This window comes from Zonotrichia leucophrys, chromosome 2 (genome assembly GCF_028769735.1).
Source record: "Zonotrichia leucophrys gambelii isolate GWCS_2022_RI chromosome 2, RI_Zleu_2.0, whole genome shotgun sequence".
Classification (NCBI taxonomy): domain Eukaryota; kingdom Metazoa; phylum Chordata; class Aves; order Passeriformes; family Passerellidae; genus Zonotrichia; species Zonotrichia leucophrys.
The window spans coordinates 9,671,272-9,695,309 of NC_088171.1; the positions used below are offsets into that span (position 1 = coordinate 9,671,272).

At 38.9% G+C, this 24,038-nt stretch overlaps 1 protein-coding gene across 4 annotated transcripts in view; it reads left to right on the forward strand.

The window, feature by feature from the left end:
- Positions 1–24,038, forward strand: part of DNAJB6 (DnaJ heat shock protein family (Hsp40) member B6) — a 58,401-nt gene that overhangs the window by 12,294 nt on the left and 22,069 nt on the right. For all 4 annotated transcript variants that reach the window (XM_064703902.1, XM_064703905.1, XM_064703904.1 and 1 more), the window contains exons 4-8: positions 148–207; positions 566–676; positions 11,926–12,060; positions 12,817–12,964; positions 14,327–14,397. In XM_064703902.1, the coding sequence (XP_064559972.1) occupies positions 148–207; positions 566–676; positions 11,926–12,060; positions 12,817–12,964; positions 14,327–14,397 (525 nt within the window). The remainder of the gene's footprint in view (positions 1–147; positions 208–565; positions 677–11,925; positions 12,061–12,816; positions 12,965–14,326; positions 14,398–24,038) is intronic.

Genomic DNA, 24,038 nt, shown 5'->3' on the forward strand with positions numbered 1-24,038 from the left:
GAAGATGCTCAGCAGTTATATATCAGAACTTCCTTAAATAAACTAGCTTTGAGAAGATGCTTAACTGAGAATGCTGATAAGTGGTTTTATTTTTTCACAAACCCAACAAACCTGTTTACTGACATGATGTACAACTTCTTCTTGTAGCTAAAAAACGTGACATCTATGACAGATATGGAAAAGAAGGCCTAATAAATGGAGGTGGAGGTATGTTGACAATCAGCAGTTTTTTTCTTTCTTTATTTTCTGTAGCTTTCTTTTCAAGACAGGAATCTGGAAATGCCTGTACTAGGGCCTAAAATTCAGTCTTCTAAAAATCAAGATGTCAATTGTTTTACAGTTTTTCTGGTTATTATAAAAGGTATTACTGTTATTTGAAAACAGAGAAACTGTTATGGAAAGTGATGAAGTAATGTGTGTACTTAAGTTAAATGATATCTGAAAGAGAAATTTTGAAACCGTTTATATCTTTAGATGATTCAAGTACCCTATAGGCCTCAACTTTCTTATTAGTAAGAATATGTAAAGATAACTGAAATTTAACTTTTTTCCTTTTTATTTGCAGGTGGCAATCATCATGATAGTCCATTTGATTTTGGATTTACATTCCGCAACCCAGATGATGTCTTCAGGGAGTTTTTTGGTGGAAGGGACCCCTTTTCATTTGACTTCTTTGGTAAGTGATCCCCTGGTTTTAGTAACATGTATCTAAAGTGGGGCTAAAACTTTACTCTTACAAAACAAGCAGAGCTAATGTAGTTTTAATAGAAATAGTTCTGAAAATGAGGTAAACAACTGGTATTTTGTATTATATTTGAAATTGTTTCATACCTGTTTCTTGGTTAATTTTATTGTACAAAACTAGGTATGGCTTGCCAATTAATGTTTTGTTGGAAGGCCTGGTTTGCCAAACATGAAATGATGTCTGGAATGTCTCTAAGTTGAAGTAATATTCAACAGAAAAAGTGCTTACTGGAATTTCCTCTCAAGAATTTGAGCAGGCTAACTTAGTCTGTTGATTTCTCTCTTTGGATCTGTAAATAAATTAAAACTTTGAGAGCTTCTGAATGGGACAGCTTAATTATAACTGTTACACCATAACTCTCAGTGTGAACTTGTGTCCTAGCAGGACTGATTTTCTTCTATCAGAATAGGAACAGTTGCATACATAATCTAGACCTTCTCCCAAATTCATGTCACCTGCTTGCTTGGGGTATAGAGCCTTTACAGACTCAGATAAAATGGTTCTTGAGGTCTGTATTCTTCATTTAGGAAGCATTCATTAAAGGAAGCAATATGTGATAAAAGTTGTCAGAGGAATCTTTTTGCCCTCATGCTGGAGGTCTTCTTGCTTGCCCTAGTGAAGGTCTTTTCAGAGGTGCTGGGATTCTTATGCAATCTCTCTGTGTATGTTCAGCTCAGCAAAATGCTGACCTATAAAGCAGAACTGATCCTGTGTTCAGTATTTACTGTGAGAAAGTTTCATACTGAAAACTGCAAGAAGTGTACTTGAAAAACCAGGCTTTCTTCCTGTTCAGTATGTAGATATTGATTTAGCTCTGTAATAATGTTTGTAAATGGTTTAATATTTTTAAAAGTAATTTATTTTCTTTGGCAGCATTAAGGGGGTAGTGCAGTTCAGATTTTAATTATATCTTTCTTTGGTTTGCTATTTCAGGATCATCAGCTGTTAGATGACTAATGAAGGATTAGAAAGGGGGTTGAAGGGCTTGAGGTTGAATGCAGTAGAATGGTAGTTGATGAATTAGATGAGTAGCTAGAGGAGGATCTGGTAGAAGACAGGCAGCTGAATTGGGCAGTTGGATCCAGTGTGAAATCAGCTGAAAGTAGGAAAGGGAAGATTGGAGGAAGCTTCTAGCAAAATACTGATGAGTGGAATGGGCTCTGAACTGGGTAGATGCAACTTCTTCACTGTCTGCAGCAGAAAAAGAATTTTAGGAAGTACTAGACAAGGATTTCAATTTAGGTGAGTGATCTCAGCTGGTTAGGACTCATCTGGAGTACTGGGTCCACTTCTGGGCTCCACAGTAAGAGAAACAGAGCTACTGGATAGAGTCCAGTGAAAGGCCACCAAGATTATTACAGGAGTTTCTCTCACATGAAGAGCAAGTGGGGGAATTGCTGGAATTGTTCAGTATAGAGAAAGCTCAGGGTAAGAGTCTCATCAGTGCATTGGGAAGGGAGGGGAGAGGTCAGAGGCAATGACCACAAATGGGAACACAGGAGTCTCTGCCTGAACTTAAGGTAGCACAACTTACTGTGAGGGCAACAGTGTTGGAGCAGATTGTCCAGAGAGATTGTGGAATCTCCATGTTTGGAGATAGCCAGAAGGCTATGGAGTAGTCCTGGAAATCCCCCTGCACTTGATCCTGTTTGAGCAGGGGGTTGGACTGGATGAGCTCTGGAAGTCCTTGTCAAACTCAGTTATTCTGTGATTGTGTGGTAGAAAACCTGGAAAAATCTGAGCAAGATGTTGAGTAGGAAGCTACTGTGGAGGAGCTGGGAGAGAGTGTTCAGTTCTTTTGTTTATTTTTTGATTGAAGATCTATTAAACAAAACAGTTGGTTCTCAATCAAGTATCTTTATAGTAAATTGCACAGGTGAGATGCTGCTAGTGGGAGACTGACGTAGGCTCTGTTTGATTTTGATTAGATTTACTACATCAGCACTAGCAAAAGACTCTTCACTTGCTGTCTCTGAAAATGTCAGTATTCTTGATTAACCTTAAAGCCATGAAGTTTAGTTCTGCTCTTAAATAAATGAGAGGCTTAAAGAAAGCTGAGGCCCTGCTGTTTGGGTTCCTTGGAAGGAGGGCTGTAGAGCACAGTGCACAGAGCTCTCCAGCTTATCCAATGGAGGGACCACTGCTGCCAGTGTTCCATGGGGTGCTGCAGCTGCAATAGCCCCTCCTGTAGAGGCTGAAATTTTAATTCCTGTTAGTCAGAAGTATTTTACCTTCCAGCATCTGTTTGAGGTAACTGCATGTTCTGTTGCCCCATATTCCCTTGGACACCAGTGGGCTTAGCAACTTACCTCTGCATTAATGACCTATACAGACATTCTCCCCTGCTTACCACACTATTTATTTATTTATTTATTCAGAAGCAGGTTATCTACTTCATGTACTGATCACTGTCAGCTGGAAGAGAAGAGCACTGAGCACAGGCTCTGCCTCTTGCCAGGGTTCTGGCAGTGGCAGCAGTGTTGTGTGCACTCCAGTTAATGGAAACTAATTGTTCCTAAGCTGCCTCTCTGCTTTATGTGGATAGTTGCAGTGTCAGTGACCAGAGGCCTAAAAGCCTCAGTTAAGCTTTGGATTTTGAGCATAAGCTCTTGAAATGTTTCTAGTTGGAAGGTTTCAAAGTCAGTGCTTTTTTTTTTCTTTAAGATGTTCTCTAACATGGGTAATTGTGACTCCAAACTTTTTTTTTTCACAAATTTCTGTAAAAAGTACTTGAATTGGTCTTTGCACATATATGAATATTTCAAGATAGTACAACATAAAAATATGTGTGCTTTCATCTGAATGTAGTGCATTTTGTAATTCCAAAAGCAAGCAGTAGAATTGCATGTATAGCAGGAATATTTGTATTGGTGAACTGCAGCCCTTATAGGTTCTGCTGTGTTGAGACACTAATGGAACAGTTCTGTCCTGAATAATAACAGAATTTATCTTCTTAAAATGAGGAGTTATCAACTTGTTGATGAGTTTTCTGTGGAATTAGTAACTTCTTGAGGAGCTACTCAGGTTATAATTGATATTCTAAGCCACTAAATAAGTACTGAGGTAATGTTTTCTAAAAATGTGTACTGGTGGAATCAAAGATGAAATTGAATAAATACTTTAAAACATTTGTACTTTTTATGCAGTTTGAAGTGGCATGTAGTGAAGCCCACAGAATGCAGGTGGGACTCTCTATATCCTGATTGTCATTGAGTATGTAAAGAGCAGCATTCATATGCATAATTCCTGTAAATTTATGGATGTGAAGAATTTCTGAAATGGTGCTATGACTTGAGTCTGTTAAACTCTACTGAACTATACTGCACTGCTCTTGCAGTTACAGAAAGTTTTCTTTATAAACAGAGACATCTTTATTCATCTGTAGGAAAGAGGAGAATGTAGATTTTTAAATGATGTCTCCCTTCAGACTTTTCAAATGAAAATATGTAATGCTGTTGGAGACAGCTCTGAACACTTCCAAATGGAGCAGAGCTAATGTTATGTGCTGTGTGTTGCACTGGAGACAGTCACAGATTATTTTCATTGTTTTTTCCCAGGCAAATTCTTTGTAAATCTAGGGGTGCATGAAGGCAGGTACTTTTTAAAACTTCATCTGGTGCTATGACAGATGCTGAGCTCTTACTCTGAGATTTGTGGACTTGCTTTTTGTGGCACATGGTTCCAGCAGAGTGTGTATTCCTGGTGAGCTGTCCTAGGGATAGTTTTTAGCCTCTGACATATGGATGGATGCTGATCCTTGTGACAGGAAGAAAAGTTGGTGCTTCCTGTGCAGCACTGCACTTTGCATTGCAAAGTACTGCCTTGGTATGGCAGTGATCTGGTGTTCAGTCTGTGCCATACACCTCTGCCTCTCTGACTGTTTACTCTTAATGGAGGCTTGGTTTTTCCTGTCAATATTCTTAAACTTTTATATTTCAGCTCTATCCTACTTCATTTATGGAGTATGGCTATATCTCACTTTATTTATAGCTATATCCTACTCCGTTTATATGTGATGCTTGCCTTGATTTGGTTTGTGTTCCTTGTTGTGTTTTATTTGTATTTTACTTGTAAATTTTCAAGGACCTTTTTTCTTCTATAATTTAACAGTTCACAGGAGGGAAGGATCCCAGTGTTACCACTGGTAATGGAAGTGTATTGATGAGTGACTGCTGCTTCAGGCTGAGAAACAGAAATTGATGTGCTTTGGTGTAGGCTGGGCTGTGTTTCTGGGCTGTTAAAGAATTGATTTGGTTTTGGTTTAGAGGCTTTTCAGATTCTCACTTTGAGAGTGAGTTCTGTGTTGGAAGGTGTTATCAGTGAGGAGTTACTGTGGAAGATGGAGTTGGTATAACAGCATCAGAACATTACCCAACAGAAACTCCTTAAGGAGTTAATTCTTTTTTTTTTTTGTAGACTAGAAGCTGCATACACACCCTAAACCATCTCAGCTGACTCCAGATGCATCAATGATGCCTGAGTAATCTGTGTATGGGCTAGGAAAAACAACTCAGGGCCTACAGCAGAGCAATATCCTCCAGCAGAAGTGTCTACAAGCTTGACAGGATGGTTTGGGCATTTCAAACTGCTTCCAGTGCCTGGGTGTGTAGTTAAATGTATCCCACAAGGAGCCAGGCTTCTCTCCCTGGCAGAATGTGTTACTAATGTGACATGATAAATTGGTCCTGGGGGATGTCCCCTCTGGACTTTGATGTCCCAAGAGAAGTCTGTTTGTGGGATCTCTTTAAACATCACTGTAGTCTTGACAGTTTTGCTGTGGTTTCTAAACATACATTTGGAGATGGTAATAAAATCTAATTCTTTTTTAGATTGTGAAGTAGAATTCACAACGTACTTTAATGCATTATATGCCCATAGGGATTCTGTGGAGTTTTCCCTTGAGAGTTCTGGTTACCTGGTTTATGTGATCTTTTAAAATTACTCTTGGAAATGAAAGGTAAAATGAGACTTAAAAGCTTCATACAACTAGTTAGATACAAATATTTGTCACAGAGAATGTCAGCTAGCTGGTTTTCTGGTATATACCTTGGTTCCATCAAAGGTCAGAATTACTTCAGATTGACTGCTGTAATATTGATTACATAAAGAGAAGCAGAACTGTTCTGGAAAAGTACAGCAAGTTACTTTTAGTATGCAGGCAAAAGAGTCTTAACCTGACAAGAGAGAGGAAATTTTATGTGCAGTAATCATTGCAAACTCTACGTGATAGGAGTTTCAGGATGCTTTTCCTGAATGGGACAGCTTCATCAAACTACTTGTCTCAAGGACAGAAAGTTGTCCTGCTGTGGCAAAATATTCACATAAGAATCAGATCATGGTTTTAATTCACATGCTGTCTCATTTCTGATAATTGATTGTTTAAATGTTCTAATGCAAAATGTATTTGTTAGTAAAATGGATTATTAAAACTGAAAATGGAGGTGGCTTTCATTTAAAGCTATCTTGAACAGCAGTGTCTTTTTAGTAATTAATTTTTTTGTTGATGTAAATTTGCTGCTTTTGGTGCAATTTCTGAAGTGCTCACAGATTTGCATGTGCATTCATTGCTTTGGTATGAATGTGCAGTTTTATTTCATAACCACCAGTCTAGATCATAATTATGCACTGAATGGTCCAAATCTCACTATGAATTTTTCAGAAATAACTTGATAGATTCAAAGAGGGCTTTTGGAACACAGGAATTGTCTCACCCAGACAGCATTATCAGACAGGAGTAGGTAGTGTTGTGGCTCCATGGCCAAACTAATACATAATTAGCCCTGCTGAAAGGAGGAGGCCTTACTTCAAATTTTTATGTGTATCTTAAAACTTTAATCTTTGTCTGATGTCTCATTAGATAGATTGAGAAGCTGTTTGATAGCATACTAGCAAAGTTTGTCTTGGGAATCCCAGTCCAGTACAGGTTGTTAGTTCCCAAGAAAATGTTTTGATTTGCTTTTCTTGGACTGGTAGCTGGTTAAATTGGTCAGAGCACAAATGCTGAATATCTTAAGGAGAGCAGGTCATAAGGAATGGAAGGTAATGGAAGTTGCCTCCATTTTTAAGGTGTGCCTGAACATTTGAGCATTCATCTGATAAGTATGAAATGCTGATTAGTGTACTCCAGCATCTCTGTAGTTACCATATAGATGGCATTCAGAGGTGATGTTTAGGTCTCCTTTTCTAAAAACCAATGAATCCCAAGATCTCTGCTATAAATCACTAGGACTTCCAAATGCTTCTTCTGTAATTTTTTATATGAGTGGGACAAACATCTGTTTCACATCTAATTTATGAAAAGACCCAAGACCAATTTACAAAGACCATGCTGAAACATCAGGCACATGAAGCAGCCTTGCTTGGAACAACATCTTGGTGTCTCTCCTCAGTAAGGGGCATCAACAGTGTGCTTACTTTGTAAGGAAGAAAATATTTCCATGCAGAAGTGCTTACAGGTGGCCCCTCCAGTTCTCATAGTAGTTTTTTACTGCCTGAGTGCTCTCCAGAGCTGTAGCATGAGGTTCTATGTGTGTTTACTGCAAATTTGCATATTTGAAACTTTTTTTCAGATAGGATACAAAGTAGAAAACACCTGCTCCAGGAATTCTGTTGTATTGTGGGTATTGTGTCTGTAAACACATTCAGACCTGCATTTGAGACTCTCTTCTGGCAGGATGTATAAAGCCATTACAGGATGCTTTTGATACAAGGAAAGGATGGGGCAGGCAGCCTTTGCTTACTGCAACACTGCAGCCGTGCTCAATGCCAGTGGGTTTGGCTGTGCCCTTCCACAGGGGCTGCACAGCATCCTTCATCCTGTTCCATTATCCTGTGTTGTGCCAGTGCCACCCTCCTGCATCTGCATCAGGGGCTGTGTTTTGGCAGAGCAGTGGGGAGGCTCTGGTGGTGGAGAATAAAGCAGAGAAGGTTCACTGGGGAGGTGCTGCAGGGAGTGGGGCCAGAGCAGTGGCCCTGCTTGGACAGGGTAATTCCCTTTGCACACTGTCCTGAGAGGATTATCAACATCTCTGACTGTGACAGTACATGCATGGGAGAGCATTTGCTGACAGCTCACCATTTATCTCAACACCTTTGATTTTTGGAGGTGAATGATGGCATTGCAGGGGAATGTGCCATCGTTCTGTGGCTGAAAGAATCCTCCTGTGCTGCCTGTGACCCTTGGGCACTTGTGCTGCTGCCTGTCTCATAACCAGCACAGTTGCTTTTACAGCCACACTGTGAGCTCTAGCAAAGAGTTGATGTGGCTGAACTCGCTTTCATCTGGAGATGCTCTTTTCAGCATTTCAATTCCTGGTCCAGTTCCCCAAGCAGCAGCCAGGATACAGAAAAGTGGTAGAAGTGACTGTCATAGGAAATGTGACACTTGCAGTTTGTCATGTATTGTAATTGCAGCTAATGCCTTAGATTGATATAATGAATTTTGAATTTTAGCTGCACTGTGGACTGCTTCAAATTGTGGAGTTTGACTCCTTTCCCCCCTCCCCTGTTGTGTGGTGCTTTCCTGCCCATTTTTTTCCCGATACACGAGTCCTTCTAGTGCTGAAAGAGATTAGCTCATGGGTGCAACAGAAAGTAACAACTCAGTGTTTTCTTTTGGATCAGTGAATTAGTGCAACTTATTTGGTTCTATGATCACAAGGCAGGAAGGGAAAACAATCACATCGTTTAAGTAGTATTCTGCCATGAGCTGAAAGGGAAAAAAATCCTGTTTCTGTGTTACAGCTGGGGACCTCTCAGAGTGGAGAGATCACCACCTGCCTTATTTTGAGCTGCAGTGTGATATTTATTACAGTAGTTGTTGTTATTTGACCTGTTTAGAGGTGAAATGCTTTTCTTGTGACTACAGAAAAGCAAGGTAATATTCCGTGGTTTTCAGGGAGCAGGTTTAATGTTTTACCCAGAGGATCAAGACAGTTGTTCCATTTGAATTGGCAGTGATTTTACTAAAGAAATTAAATTTTCCTGAAAACTTTACTTCCAGTGCAGTTATTTTCAGACAGGTTTGTTAGTGTACAATGTGTGTTGCTGGGGGTTTTGTGTTCCAATCTCCACATTATTTTTTGGCTTCTGTAACTTCAGTAATGGCAAGAGTCCTGAAGTCCTTCATTTTGCCTGGTGTTCTGGTAATGGGCTACCGTGAGTTCTTTGCTTAAGCATTTGACTTTTTCCAAAAAGTTTCATGGCATCTGCTGTTGTTGATAGATAAGAACTCTTTCTCATTTACTTTCTTGAAGTTTCTCACCTTTTGTTCTCTCTTGATTTTTGCTGTTCTTACAGCACCACAAATTCTGCATTAGAAGTATACTCCCAACGTTTTTATGGAAATTGAATGTAATACTCTGTCCTCCCATAAGCTTCTGGTAATACCTAGATTATAATATACTGAATTTATCTCCAGACAGTGGTTGGTAATACTCTTAAGTATCACTGGTTTAACATTTTGATTTTCTGAAGCTTGGAAGTTGTATTTATATAGTATTTTCACCTTTTTAGAAAGGCCTTGACTTCTATTTTTGTATTTTTTTTTCTTTTCTTTTTGCTGCTTAGTTTTCTTAATCTGATATGCTGCTCACATTCAGTAAAAAATGAACTGGAAGTACCAAAATGTCTATAGTAAGAGGTTAAAAAAACTCCAACACCGTGCGTTTGAACTGTTTGGAAAAGGCCTTTTTTGTGAAAAGGTTATCAGGGATGGAAAGGCTCTGCTGAAATAGACTTAGGGGGCTGAAATGTTACTATTTTGCTGAGTGATGCCATTAATCATCCAGATTTAGGGAGTAAAAGCATAAACAGGGTCTGCCTAGCTGTGAGGTTGCTATATTAATGTGTGTTTGTGGTAGATACAACAAATGATAGTGCAGCAGCCTCCTGCTGCCTGCTCTGTGTTCTTGGTAGTTTTTTTCTTCTGCCTGCTGTACTTGGCTGTCAGAATCAGAAAGGAGCAGTTTCTCTGACAAGTCCTGCCCCTTTTCCTGCCTCAGCATAATCCATCTTGCTGAGCATTCTGCAGTGCTCTGAGTGGAGTGCTTGCTGTGTCTCACTGGAGAGAATGACAGGAAGAGCTCTGGAGAATTGTTGCCAGGCTGCTGACAGCAATCACCTGGCATCTGAACACGTGCTGATCCCAAGTGCTGACCTCTTCCTTTGCTGGGCAGGCTGATAAGGCATGGCCAGGTCTTGGTTAGGCTTTGGTGTGGCAATAATCCACTGAGAAGCTGGGTTGATATCAGGGATCTCTAGGAGAGTCCATGATCTTCCCTTAAATAACTTTGTTTCTGCAGCTGTTGTGCTGGGGAGGAGAGATTCACTTGCAGAATCTCTCTCACACTGTGAGAGATTAAAACCACAGAGCTTACATGATAGGTTGTTTTGTTTTTATTCAAACTCCAGGTAACGAGAAAATTTGGATTATAAATAGAAAGCTTAACAGTGGGAGTAATACAGTATATAATTTGTGCACGTGAGTGAATGACCTTCATAACTAACCTCTGAGTCATTCCTGTGAGAATAAATTGGGCTACAAAACAATTAACTGCTCTGCTTGTACTTGCTGCTTGATATGCTAGACTGACAAAACTGGCCTGGTTTTAAATATGGACATAGTGCTTGTTTTGGAAATTATAATAATTCCCATATTTCCACGCTTGTTGGTTAACTTCTATAAAGGTACTAATAGGTCATCTTTATATTGAGGAAAAATTGCTTTACATGGAAAAAAAGAGGCTACAAAACAAAAATTGTCTGAGGTAGAAAAAATCTTGCCACTTGCTTGCCAGTGTATGTGAGATAAAAGTTTGGTCCTGTGTTGTTTTACTCAATAACTATGGAGGCTGGGAGGGGGTTGGGTTTTTTTTTAGCAGCTGCCCTTGTTCAGCAGAAATGCATTGTGACGTTTTGTATTTAAGTAATTGCACAAAACCAGATGGTAACTTACATATTTTTATTATCATATTGATTAGTTAATGATGCATAATGCATATTGTATTAACTTGGTGATTTATCTTAAATCAGCTTGGATTTTTTTTGAGGTACCAGAAGTGGAACAAATACTGCATTTCTGACCTTCACTTTGTCAGCTGTGGTTCTGAACAGTCAGGCAGTCACACATCTTTCCTTGCTTTCATACCTCTATTGCTGCTATCACCAGGTTCTGCAGTTTTCATTAAAAGTTTATTCTGAGCTTTCAATACTGAAGAACTTGGTAAAATCATTGGTATTCTCAATAACTCTCATTCTGGGAGAGTTGTGATTGATGAAGAGAGTAGTTCCTAAACTTTTCTGGTTTTAATTGCAAGTATTATGTTTATTGACTTTCTGGTTTATGACTGCAATTTTTTTCTGTTGTTCTTTGTCTCAAGAGAATTAGAGAAAAGCAGTTTTCTGATAATTCTAGTAAATAAAGAGTGCTTGTGTAGGTGCTGGTGTTGTACCCCATGGCCTGACACCTCCCCCATCTTTTTTTTCCTTTTTGGAAAGAGACTATTGTCTTCCTGGTGGGGATGGAACAATAGCTGTTCTCAATGACATAACAGTGGAACTAGAATTTCAAATAACATTTTATCCATGACCCCCTTTCTCTTTTTTTGCCCTCTCCCTCCTGCTTGGTACAGACTGAATGCCTCCTTGGGACACTGTGTGTAAACCTCCATGCTTGGCTGCTAAATGTGCAGCAAATACGTGTTTGGAGTATCCAATGTGGCAAGTGCTAAATTAAACACTTGGAACACTTTAGGGTTATGAGTCATCAATCCCTGGCTGCTGTTTTTAGATTTCAATAATTAATACAACCTACCTGGAAGTTACTTTTCAGATCATGGTGATCCACAATAAATCATGAATACAAATAAGCTAGAAAGTTCAGGTACCTGAATGCAATATTTTCCATTAGGATTACTAGTTGTTAATGTTAAAACTGGTAAAATAAGAAAGTCAGCTACTTTATATATATAAAAACTATTTTTAGGTCCAGAAGCAAGCAGAATTTAGACCAGGAGGAGTATAGCAATTACCTTTGGGGGAGTCCTAGTTCAGTAGCCTCAAATGTTTCAAAGGAAGAATCTTACCTGTTAACAATTTTTTTAAAAATAAATAATCCCTAATGATTAAATACAGAATCACTCAGTAATATTGACTCTTAAATGTTTTCTTCTGTTTTGTAGAAGACCCTTTTGAGGACTTCTTCGGTGGCAGGCGGGGTCAAAGGGGAAACAGAAGCAGAGGTGGGGGTGGATCATTTTTCTCTGCCTTTGGTGGATTCCCTGCTTTTGGAAGTGCTTTCTCTCCATTTGACACAGGTAAATATCATAACATTTAAGAAAGAATGCAATTTTGGCTCACAAAGGATTGCAGTACAACAAGCTGACTTCTCCATTCAGGCAATTCTGTGACTAATTTTTTTTAAAAATTAAGATGGTGTCTGTAAGGTGTAAATGAAAATTAAGCCACTGTTAGAGTATTTGGGCTACCTGGGAGTTCATATAGAGTGAACAGATCTCTAACAAGTAGAATTTCTGTTTTCTTTATTTTGATGCTACAGTTTCTTCATGGCTTTAGAATTCTTTTGTTCTGTTTGCTTTCAGGAGTGTGATGGCTTTAATTACAGGTCCTGAAAATGTGCCTAAACCCCATGGTGCTGCTTAGAGTGCTGGGAATCTGGGCATTGGTTGGGGTGTTACTGATCCAGGACTTGTTCTGTCTGCCAGCTTGGGGCATCCCAGCATCTGCACTAAAGCTGATGATCACATTCATTGGGGTTGCTGGCTTTCCCTGAGTGCAGTGTGGATAAAGGTTGAATGCCTTTTCAAGGCAGGAATTGGCAAATGGTTTTTGGACAATGCTGTGCATTTGGAAGCTGAACTGTGGGACCATATGAGAGAAATGGATGGGGCTGGAGCCATGGTTTTATTCTCAGGCTGGTGTTAATGCAATCTAGTCACTGATGTTGTGTGATGAAACCAGCTGAAAGTAGGATGAAGTCTGAGTGGATGATAAATTTGGATCCCACAGTGATGCAAAATTACATTTTATTCAAATGCCTTTTTTTTCAATAGGTTTTACTTCGTCGTTTGGCTCCCTGGGACATGGAGGCCTTACTTCATCATTCTCCTCTACGTCATTTGGTGGCAGTGGAATGGGAAACTTCAAATCAGTATCAACCTCTACTAAAATAGTTAATGGCAGAAAAATTACTACAAAGAGGTAAGTGATGTAAAAATATTTATATGAAACTATATGTAGAGACTTACATACCTATAGTTACATGCATATAAATATATTGTATCTTGGCACACACACATATAATGATAAATGTCTTTATGTTTTACTTTTGTTATGTTCATCATATTGGATTTCTCTGAATGCTTAAAAACATCTTGAAATACTTAATTGGGTTCTCTGTCTCAGCTTGGCATTGTTGAGTTACTTAATGCTGTAGCTGGAGCTCTTTTAGGCTTCAGAACCTCCTGTGTAGGGCTGCACCTTTTATTACGGTCCTTGACTAGAAACTGGGAAGAATTTTAGTTTTGCAGATGTTATGAAAGAATTTTCTCTAGCATCTGCTTAGTGTGCTTTCCTAGGCAGTGTTTGAGTGAAGTCTTTCTAGTAATTTTTTTCTGTCTGTTAAATGAAATAAGAAAATGAAGCCTGCTTTGGAGAAAAAATATGCCTGTTTGTTGGAAAGTGAATTTTCAAGTTCTGTACACAGTGTTGTGCTTGTGATGGGCAAATCCTTGCATTTGGGAAACCCAAGTCTTAGTTAACTATAGAAAAACCTACATGGAATATTACAGTCAATATAGGAGTACTGAACAATTAAGTAATTTCATTACTTAATATAAAATTACAGAAAAGTGAAGGAGGATAAATTGGTTTTGTTTGTTAACTTGGGTCCCATACTTCTAAGTGCAAGGTTCTTCTGTGAACTGTTGTACTGGAGAGCTCCTGTCATCTTGACCACTTGATAACAAACAGCCTCTGGATTACATGCTGGTGTGGTCATAATATTTTTCTGAGTGTATGCCAGAAAAATCTGAAAACTCAAAAGCTCTTTAATAATGTCTCTTTTCAGTCAGGGATACTTGAATTTTGTAACATGCATGCTGGTCATAAAGTTGGTGTATAGTAAGTCTACAAATTACTTGCTCTGATCAAATTAAAAATGGACTTTAGACTTTCTTGTGTACAAAATTGTGATTGGATCTAGAATATCATACATTTAACAAATGGGTAGGGACTAAATGCAGTGTCAAGATTGTGCAGTTGATCTGTCAAGGCCTTTAGGCCTAGATAACAGTGTGTAGTGTGAGCACAGCTGTGACAATGACAATGTATGAGGTGGCAGCTGTAACTGTGAACTCCACATCCTGGAGGATTGCAGCTTGCAGAAGGCAATTTTCCTGACTAAGCAGTGGGGAAATGAGCTGGGTGCTGGTGCCAGCTCTGGTGAATACCAAAGCTTGCCAAGTACAGTTGCATTAAGCAGGTGCTGCTCCCTTACAGTTTGTTATCTAAACCCGAGGTCTGGTGTGTGTTCAGAACTCTCATGGTGTTTTTGTCCTGCAGGATTGTTGAGAATGGACATGAGAGAGTAGAAGTTGAAGAAGATGGCCAGTTAAGGTCGCTAACAATAAATGGTAAGGAGCAGCTGCTACGCTTGGATAACAAGTAATTCAACGCACGCATTTAACAGAAATTTTAAGCTCTAACAGCCACCATTTGAGGATTGACAGGAACATTTTTTGAAGATTTCAAACGAATTCAACTTTCTGTATATCCGTACTCAATCTTAAGTAGTATAAGTAGCTCACAGAAGCTCGTATTTGTCATAGACTTTTGAGTTAATCGTTGGGACCACATCAATTGGACCATTTTTTGTCCTTTAAATTGTTGTAAACTTCTGTATGCACTTTTCTTTTCTTATCTGTGATCAAGGTGAACCATGATCCTTCAGTAGTGCTAGGGCGAGATGTACACTAACACTAGCATGAATCTTGCTTTTTCAATTTGAAATGTGAGCCAATTAGTAGTTCAAGTCTGCTGTGAAGTTAACAGTTCCAGGATAACCTTTTTAATAATTTCAACTTTTTTTTTTTTTTTTTTTTTTTTAATGTTTAGTAGTGAACAATGTTAATACATTTCTGGTAATGCATTTCTGGTTTAAATAAATTAAGGATGTTTTCTAGTTGTGCATGAATGCAGATGACTTTAGTAAGTTTTGACAAATGTTTAAATGTGTAATGTAAGCAAAAGGTAAACAAAAGTGAAGCCAGTGAGCTGAGTCTTTTGTCATTTGCTAAAAAAAATTCAAAATGAATAAATGCTGATGTTTGTGGTGCATTCTTTCATGAATGGCATTTGTAACCTTCCTGTGTCTGTGTGTGATTTGGGCAACTTGGGAAAACGGTGCTTTTTTTTTTTTTCCCCTTTACCATCTTTTCTTCAATCTTAAGGATGAGGGCCTTTTTTCTTTGCAGATGTTTTCTTCAGTGTGACTGAAAACATTATTTTTAATTTCATTTCTAAACCTGTATTTGAAGCACCTATTTTAAGAAGCATTCAGAGGCTGACTCTCTAACTCCATCTTTTGCCCTAATATGTAATTATTTTAAGTCTAGACTGAAAGCAATTCTGTTTTGAAAAGTTTTCTAAAGTTGTTCTGAGATTTGCTTTAAAAATAATCTGTAGTAAATATAAATATACATTTGATAAATTTATTTATTTAACATTTAATAGTTACAAAAAGATTTGAGAATTATGAGATTTTTTTTTTGCTGTTTTGAGAACAAACAATTGCTTTGAAGATTTGGACAAAATTGTTAGGATTATGATATCTCACTCTTATTTTTAGTCCTCAACCATAAATCAAAAGATGGATTAATGCCCTTTGTTAAATTAATGAAGTAAAGTGTTCATTTGTAGCTAAGACCAGATTTTCAAAGTTTAGTGGAAGATGACTTGGTTTTGGTGTGTCACAGAGAAAGCAGGCAGGTAACTAATGGTGTCTGTTAGCACCTGCCAGGTTCTGGATAGTTCCATGCATAGATCATGGATGTGCAGCTTTCATCTGTGCACCAGCTTTGAACATCTGGCCTGCACAAAACCCTTCAGGGTGGCTTAGTGGTTTAAAAAAAAAAAAAAAAGCATGGTGTTTTCAAATGATCACCTAATGCCTTCTTGCTGAACACCATCTGCTTTGTACTAACAAATGTGTTGATTATTAAATACATTGAAAAGATATGCTCTTGTTTTTCATGCAGGAAAACCATTTCAACTTAAGCCAAACCAAGCGAACATACTGCTACAACAGAATTTGTATTTGCAGTAAAGTTAGTATATTGTACTTTTGTCCCTCTACCATTAATGCTAATTTGATAGAACTGAAAAAAAAATAACATGTAGAAGAAAAAATAAATATATACTTTGGTTTTGGTACTAAAGCAGTTATAAACCTTTTCAAGTTCTTTGCAGAGTTCCTGTCACTTCAGTGTTGTGTTTTTGATGTAGAAGCACAAACTTAGTTTAGAACTAAACAGTGTTTTCTTGTTAATGCTGTTTTTTCCCCCTCCCCATGTATGTTACTTCTTGATCCAGATAACTAAACATGACATTTATTTCAAAATTTGGCTTTGTTGTGATGTCTTGAGTTATTAAAAATGTTAATTTATATTTATAGGATGCAGTGTGCTCCTTTAAATTATGTAAATTGTAAAAAGTGCTTTAAAATTGATTAACCAAGTTAAATAAAATTAGGACAATCTGGAGTTGAGTTTGAATGCCTTCCTCTGGATACCCATAGATTTTATATTAAAGTGCCAACTTTGCCTTCTAGTTTTATTCCAAGTCATCTTTAACATTTCAGTTGCCTTGCTCAGGTTAGGAACACAGTTAGGGTACCCACATGTTTATCTTCTTACCCAGGAAAGTGTGATCCTTCTCACAGTGTTACACACCAACAGGTCACACCAGGGTTCTGAAGTGAATTTTTTAACACTAAATGTGCTCAGGATCCAGTTTTTTGGATAGTCTCTGTTCTGCCTTCAGATCCCTGAAGCTGCTTGTCAGAGCTGGCCAGAATGCAGCATTAAAGTGGCAGTGCTGCATTTCCTTGGTAGAAAGTGGCAAAACACAGGGAATGAGGCAGCAGAAGGCAGAATTTGGCAGTAGATTCCTGCAGGAGTGAGATACCCACACACACCAGCATTTCCATGGGCTGGTAGTTGAACTGGATGTGTGGTCTTCATCCAAATAAATCATTGGACCAGCAATTCCAGTTCCAGGCTTAAAAAATTGTCATTGTTCACTTGACCTAAACCTAACAGTCTCCGTCTCTTTGAGTGTTTTTTGAAATAACATCACATCCAACTTTTTTTTAATGCAACTTCTTGCATTCAGCTCCTTTTTAAAACCACAAAATAAACTCACATTCCATGTTTTATTCAGATTTTTTTTGCTGAATTTAGTTGTTTTCTCCTGAAAACCCACTTGTTAGGTTGCTTTGAAAAAAAAATTAATGTTGTTCCTTTCTAATCCATAATTTGCATAGATGTACAAGACCTGTTTATTAGAAGTGATAGATCATCAAGGGCAGCACATTTCCTTACACTTCAATTTTACAAAATAGTACAAAATAATTAACAACAGAAAAAGTTCCTGATGGCAAATGCTAGGTACAAATATACAGTGGGATGAGGCAGCTTTCAAAACCAGGTGCTATTGGATTGAAAGTGCCATCTTTTCATACATGAGGGATTAATTTTGAATGTTTAGAGACACCATCCCATTTAAATTAAACTTCCTGGAAAAACAGTGGTTTGGAAAAACCAAGATGGAGTTTTTGAACCTGCTAAGTCATTTAGTCTTTCATGCTCTGCTTCAAAGTTCATTGGTGGATACAAGAACTTTGTGATGCTTTCTCCTGTGCACCCTCTTTGCAGTCCCTCGTGCATGGCAGTAATCCCAGAGCAGCACACTAACCCAAATTTCTCTGTAGATTGCATGGCACCTGCCCCTTCCACTTGGCTTTCCTGAAGGAGTTTGGGATTTTGTGTTGGAATGCTTCACACTGTTCAGTGGCTGCACTCCTGCAGGGCTCAGTTCTCACAAGACCTTCTCTGCTGGGGATCAGAGGGCTTGGTTGGTGCTCCAGGTGACAGAGCTGCTCTGCAGAGAGTGTGTGCAGCATTTGTCAGGTGGATCCTGTATCAACTTGTGAATAATTGATGAGCTGAGTTAGAATGCTGAAAACAAGGTTGTAAAAGATTTAAAAACCCATCATCTCTAAGCCCAGAGGGTTTGTATCTCTTCTCAGTGTTTGTGTTTGGTTATCCTGTTTCCTTGACTCCTTCAGTGTTTTGGCATTAGGTGTAACTGGAGGTTTATCTTTTGTATTGAGCTGTGCTGTGTTTCAGACCATCTGTGGGATAGTCCAGTGATAAAGTTGGATTTTAGTTTTTATTTTTGGAAATGTGAGTTCCTGAATCTGCTTCTGTTCTGGTTGAGCAGTGAGCTCCTTTGCCTGAGTTTAATCTGTGGTTGTAACAGGATAGTGCTTCTGAAGATGGTTGTGCTGCATAGTGAATGCTACAGCTGTTTGATTCTCGTGGTCAGAGAACCTTTGAAAAGGGCCTAGTACTTAAAATACTTGTTAACCTTTTTGTGGAAGTGTTTCTTAGTATTTTTTGAAAATTTGCCTCTTTGGTTGTGATTTTTGGATGTTCTAGTTATTAAGGCTTATTTTTAAGTCATGGTATTCTCATGGGTTAGTGGCAATATGGACATCAGTAATCTGCCAGAAAGCCTGTTTGCACTGTCTGCTCCCTCAGGGCTTGTTTACTTTACGATTCAGCTATGACCACAGACTTGATTTGCCTCAACAAAGACAGTTTGGGTTTTCTTGTTATTGTTTGTCTTAAAGTGGTCGTTGTGGTACAGAACTTCTTGCCTTCCACCTGAAATGCTGAAATGGTCCTTACATTGCACTAGGGCTGGAATGGAGAATGTTGGCTTTGTAGTGTTACAAACTGTACCTTTGAATTTGTAATTCTAGTGGATTTCCTACTTGGTTTTTAAAAATATATCTTGGCTAGAGTTGGTTGTTGAGTAAAGTGCACTCCTGAAAGGTTAAAGCTGAAGATGGTTGGTTTATTCTCTGCTATATAGGTCATACATTAACAAAATAGTAAACCTTATGTTTGAGGTGCTGTCAGATTAAAAAAAAATCACGAAAGAATGAAAATCCTGTGATGATCAGAGCCGTAACCATGAACCTCTGCAAGCTGTGCTGATTTAAACTCACTGAAACTTCTCTGAATACTCTGTTGTGGCAGACTCAGTGCTGCATTAGGTGTTATCTCACTTACAACAGCTGGTAGAAAGTTAATCAAAACCCCACATGAGTACTTTATGCTCTGTCATGCTGCTGTGGCCAAAAGATAGGAGGAGTTTGGAGGTGATAGTGCCCATGCCTGAAAGCTGGGCTGTCCTGGTGTGAGGTAGATTGCACTGATGGCCTGACTGCTAATTGCCTTCTAACAGAATAAAGGAAAACTTTCAGATGTTGTCAGATTCAAAATGCTGTGGTGGGGATTAAAGTATGTTTAATTGAGAAGATAAGTAAAACATTTTATCAGAAGGACACAATTAAATAGAATTCTCTTCAGTTTCTCTGACTTTTACAATGAAATTAACTTTGCAGCATATTGAGTTAATTTAAAACTCACTAAAAAGAGGTAATTTTTGAACCTGACCTAAAACTGACAATCAAGAAAAAATATTTTTAGAGGCTTCTGGTAATAACTCTTAAAATTTGGCTTTAGCCTATAGCTTATCTTTACCTCTGAATCTCAAACAAGGACTTTTCAAGCTCTTTTCAATGCAACCAACTTGAAGTGAATTTCATAAAAATAGAAACAAACAAAACTGTGTACCTGCTAGTTTACCAGCAGCGAAAGTAAAGCTGAATCCTTTCAGTCACCTGAATGTTAGAGAGAGATGAAATAGCAGAGAGTAACATCTCGTTTGGAAAAGCTCATGTGAGCTTGCTGCTCTGTTACCTGACATTGAGAATGCTCCAGTTCCTCCTTCTTTTTGAAGTTAAAAGCCAAATTTGACATTTCCTGCATTGTTTCTTATTTGTGAATTTATTTGAGTTACTAGAATGAGAGAGGAATCCAGTCTGGTGACTGGCCATAGTATTCACGTTGATTTGTGATGGCCAGAAAAGAGAATTACTTGGCTGTGTCTGTAACGGAGTTGCTCAAAGGTGTTACTAAACCAGCTGAAAATGCAAAGCAGTAGCTCTGGAATCTTCTGTCTTGGTTCCAGTCACAAGCTTGATTGAATTGTGGTGCAGGAGGGGAATTTACCTCCCAATAATAAAAAAAGTCATAAGGCTGCAGAGGCTTTGAGACATCTGATAGAGAAACTGGGCAGCCTCATCCATCTTTTGGTTTCCCTCCAGAAATACATGTCAAGCCTGTGTTAATCTTTGTAACTGATATATAGAGGAAGATTAACTTGCTAATTTATCACACATTTGCATAACTGTCACCATAGCCACCTCTGGCAAAGTTTTCTCCTAGACGTGTAGTTGGAGGCTGCCTTTTACTCTTCACAGAAACTAAATCTGCATTTGTCATCCTGTTGTGATATTTGTCATACTCAGCAATGGAAATACTGTGCTTTGCTGTTGTGTAAGAGCATTCTGCAGTATCAGTCACTGTCATTCTCCTTCCAGGGGGAGCTAGACTGTGGATGTTTTAAAATTGGTTTGAACTTCTCTGTGAAAGTATTTCTGAAGGAAAATGGAGAAAACTCACATGGCCAAGGCTCAGCCTTTCCTGCAGCATTTCTTAGCTAGAGGACAAGATCCTCTGTCTGCAGAGGACTTTGGCCAGGCTTTGTGTAATATCACTGCCTCTTGTGAAAAGGCACTTTGGTGCTTTGAGTTACTTGGACATCTCCTGTTGAGTAGTCACTCAGACACCCCTGAGAATTTCTCTGCTAATCTTATTTCTTACTGCTGGGTGCCTATGGAAATGTGGTCAGGTCCTTATCACCAAATGTACTGCACTTGGATAATGAAAGGGCATTATTCATCTCTTCTACACCAAGTGGGAGCTGGCTGTCCAGGAGAGCAGTAGAGAGCTAGAAATTCACTTGGAGCTATTTTGGCTGTATCTGGTGCTGCCTGCAAGCAGGAGTAGCATTCACAAGCCTCCTGCCCTTGCTTTTTGATTGAGCTCCTGAGTAACTGCAAAGAGATGGAAGATATTTTTGGGGGACATTCACCTTGAGAGTTAGGACAGCCACCAAAATGTTTCTTTAATTAAACACCTCTAGTGCTACTTCTGTTGTTTCTGGGATTGGATGGTGTACCCCTGAGAAGAACAGCAAGTCTTAAGGTCCTTGAAACCAGTAAGGGAGAAGCAGGAAAACAACATAGCTTGTTTTGTGCTGTTGACATAAATTTCAAGGACTTTTCTCCTCATTTGGTTTTTGCCTTTCTCATCAGGAAAACACGATCACGAGTTATCACAGTGAATGCAGAAGTGGTGGGTGTTTGTCTGTGTCTCCTCCTCCAGTGAACCCTGCCTGTTCTCTGGCTGCCCAGGCTCAGCCCTGCTCTGGAGGCTGTTCCCTGCCAGCACAAGCAAGGGAGCTGCTTCTGCAGCCTGAGGATGCTGTGCCAAATTCCACTTTGATTCTAAAAAATGTGTACAACAGTTAGAAAAAACTGAGCATATCAAAGGTCACCTTGTTTGGAAGAAGAGTATAAATATTTGTATCAGGCTAGACAAATTCAAATGAGAAGATAAACACACATTTTTAACACATGGATGATTAACTGTTGGAAGAAGCTGCCAAGAGCAGTAGTTTCTCTGGCTTTCATGTCTTAAAGACCAGCTTTCTGAAAAATATCTCCTAGTGAGAAGGGATTGCTTGGGCTTTGCAGAGAACCAGTGGAAGCTCTGGGAGCCTGGGGCACAGAGTGAGATGCACCTTGGAGCACAGTGCTCCTTCCAGCCCTCCTCCGTGGGCTGTACTTGGCTCTTTCCCTCCTGATGGGCTGCCATTGATGCACAGGCCATGTTCCCTTACTGTGGTTTTCAGGCTGGGGGATGATTCTGTGATGTGGGGGCTGCTTTGTCTCTTGGGAGGTGCTGAGGAAGCAGGGGAGCTGGGAAGAGAGGAGCCAACACCACGTGCACCTGGGGCAGCCTCATGACTCTTGCCCTAAAGCATCCAGTTTGGGATGTGTAGGTGCCAAGAGTGGACTTCATGTGGGAGAAGACATCCTGGATCTGTTCAGGTAAGTGGCTTTATTGTTGTGGAAGGATTGGATGTTAAGTGAGGAGGAGGAAGAACCAGGGCAGGTCAGTGATGACTGTGCCAGGGAGTTAGATTTGGAATTTGCAATACAATGAGCCCTTGTGTATGTCCTGTCTTCTCACCAACTACTCACTGTACACCTTCAGGCAGCCTAATTCCAGCTCCTCAGTTGAAGATCAGGATGTCTCTTGTTAATCAATGTAATGATACAGCAGAGATCCACATTTCAGAGTAAACTGTTCATTTTCTTGAATGCTGGCAACGTTTTAATGATCTAAAGTTTTTTGTTTTTACTGTGTGCTAAATCTCAAGTGGGTAACAATACATGTGTTTTGAATTTTAAGTGACTGTGATGAAAAGAGCTGGCTTTTTGTTAATGGAATCACCTTTGGTATTGTGCTAAATGCCCAAGACTGCATTATGTCAGATAAATAGTTCTACAGAATAGCCAGGGAAGTGTCCTACAGGGCTTTGTGTGAAAAACCTCTCTGTGGATGATAATTTGGGTTTTGTATATACCCAAAGCTGCATTTGTTAGGTTCATTTCTAAGGAGGACTTGAGGAAAGGCAACTTCCTAGAATTTTATAATTCATCAGCATTTGGGTCATACAAGGAACAAACATAGTTTGTAACAAACTGAAAGGTAAGCTATTGTGTGGTAAAATCCTGGTATCTCTTGAGATCCTCCCAAATTTTCTGGGAAAGGTATCCTGCTTGAAGAGCACTGGAACTCCAGATTGTTATTCTTCAATGGTCAAATGAACCATATTTTGAGATGTAAATATTCAGGCCTGAAAATAGCCCTTGTGCAGTCTCCTTTCTGAGCAAGTAATAAAAAGTGTAAGGCTTTTTCCAGTCACCAGCATGGCCAGAGCCAGCTGTAGTGACACAAGGAATCTTGTTAATGGAAAAGCAAACAAGTGTACGTGCTGTACTGCTCTGCCTTCTTCTGGCCTAAAAGGAGGCTCAGACAAAAACATTTCTGTAGTTTGCAAAGTGTGTAGACAGTGCACACCTTGAATGTTTGTTAGCAGTAAATGGCTTCTAAACTGTTAAAAATTGTTTAAAGCAATTGTTTTTAAATGTACCAGAACTGAACTTGTCAAAGCAAAACAATTCCATCAATTTTATCTGTATTTTCCAAGGACCTTCAAAGATTTGAGTTGTATTCTGTGTGGAACCTTTTCCAGAGATGGAAAATGCAGTTTTGTTTACTGTACAAATCAAGTCCTCTGTTACAGTCACTGTCTGGTCTTCGTAGACTAAACACCCTTTTGAGAAGCAGGTAGAAAATGACAAGTAGATGATTGGTTTTAACCACTGTTAAGTAAAAAGAAAATGATATGTACTTTACTATGCATATTCACATTTTCGAGGTGTTACATATCAATGTCAGCTGCTCCTATATAGCATCTAAATTGGAGGATCTATTGCTATTGCCCTACTTTTGATATATATTGAAAGTATTAGCCTGAAAGAATTGGAAGAAAATCTGTTTGGTTAAAGGTTAAAAGAAAGTAGAGTAATTTGTCCTGAAGCTTTCTCATAGCAGTTTTGTAGCCATTAATAATTTATTTATTAATAGCTATAACTCTGTCTCGAAAAGTGTCGTAGAACAGAAAGTGACTTTTAAGTGGCTTCTAATGCAGTGACTAATTGAGAAGATGCTTCTTGTAATCACTCCTAAAAACAAGAAACTCAGCTCAGGGAAATAAAACATTTTTCTGAGAAGACACAGGTGTTCAAACCTCCCTGCTCTTCTTGATCAACCAAATTGAGAACATAAGATTAACTGATTACTCTTACGTGGTTTTCACTCTTCCCTCTCCTCTAGCACTTGCTCTGAGATCACATGTGTGGTTTTGCCCTCGAAATGTTTATAGAAGGTGATGACTCCATCCCTGGTAACCCTTTTTGTGGAATAAATCACAAAGCCAAGTGCAT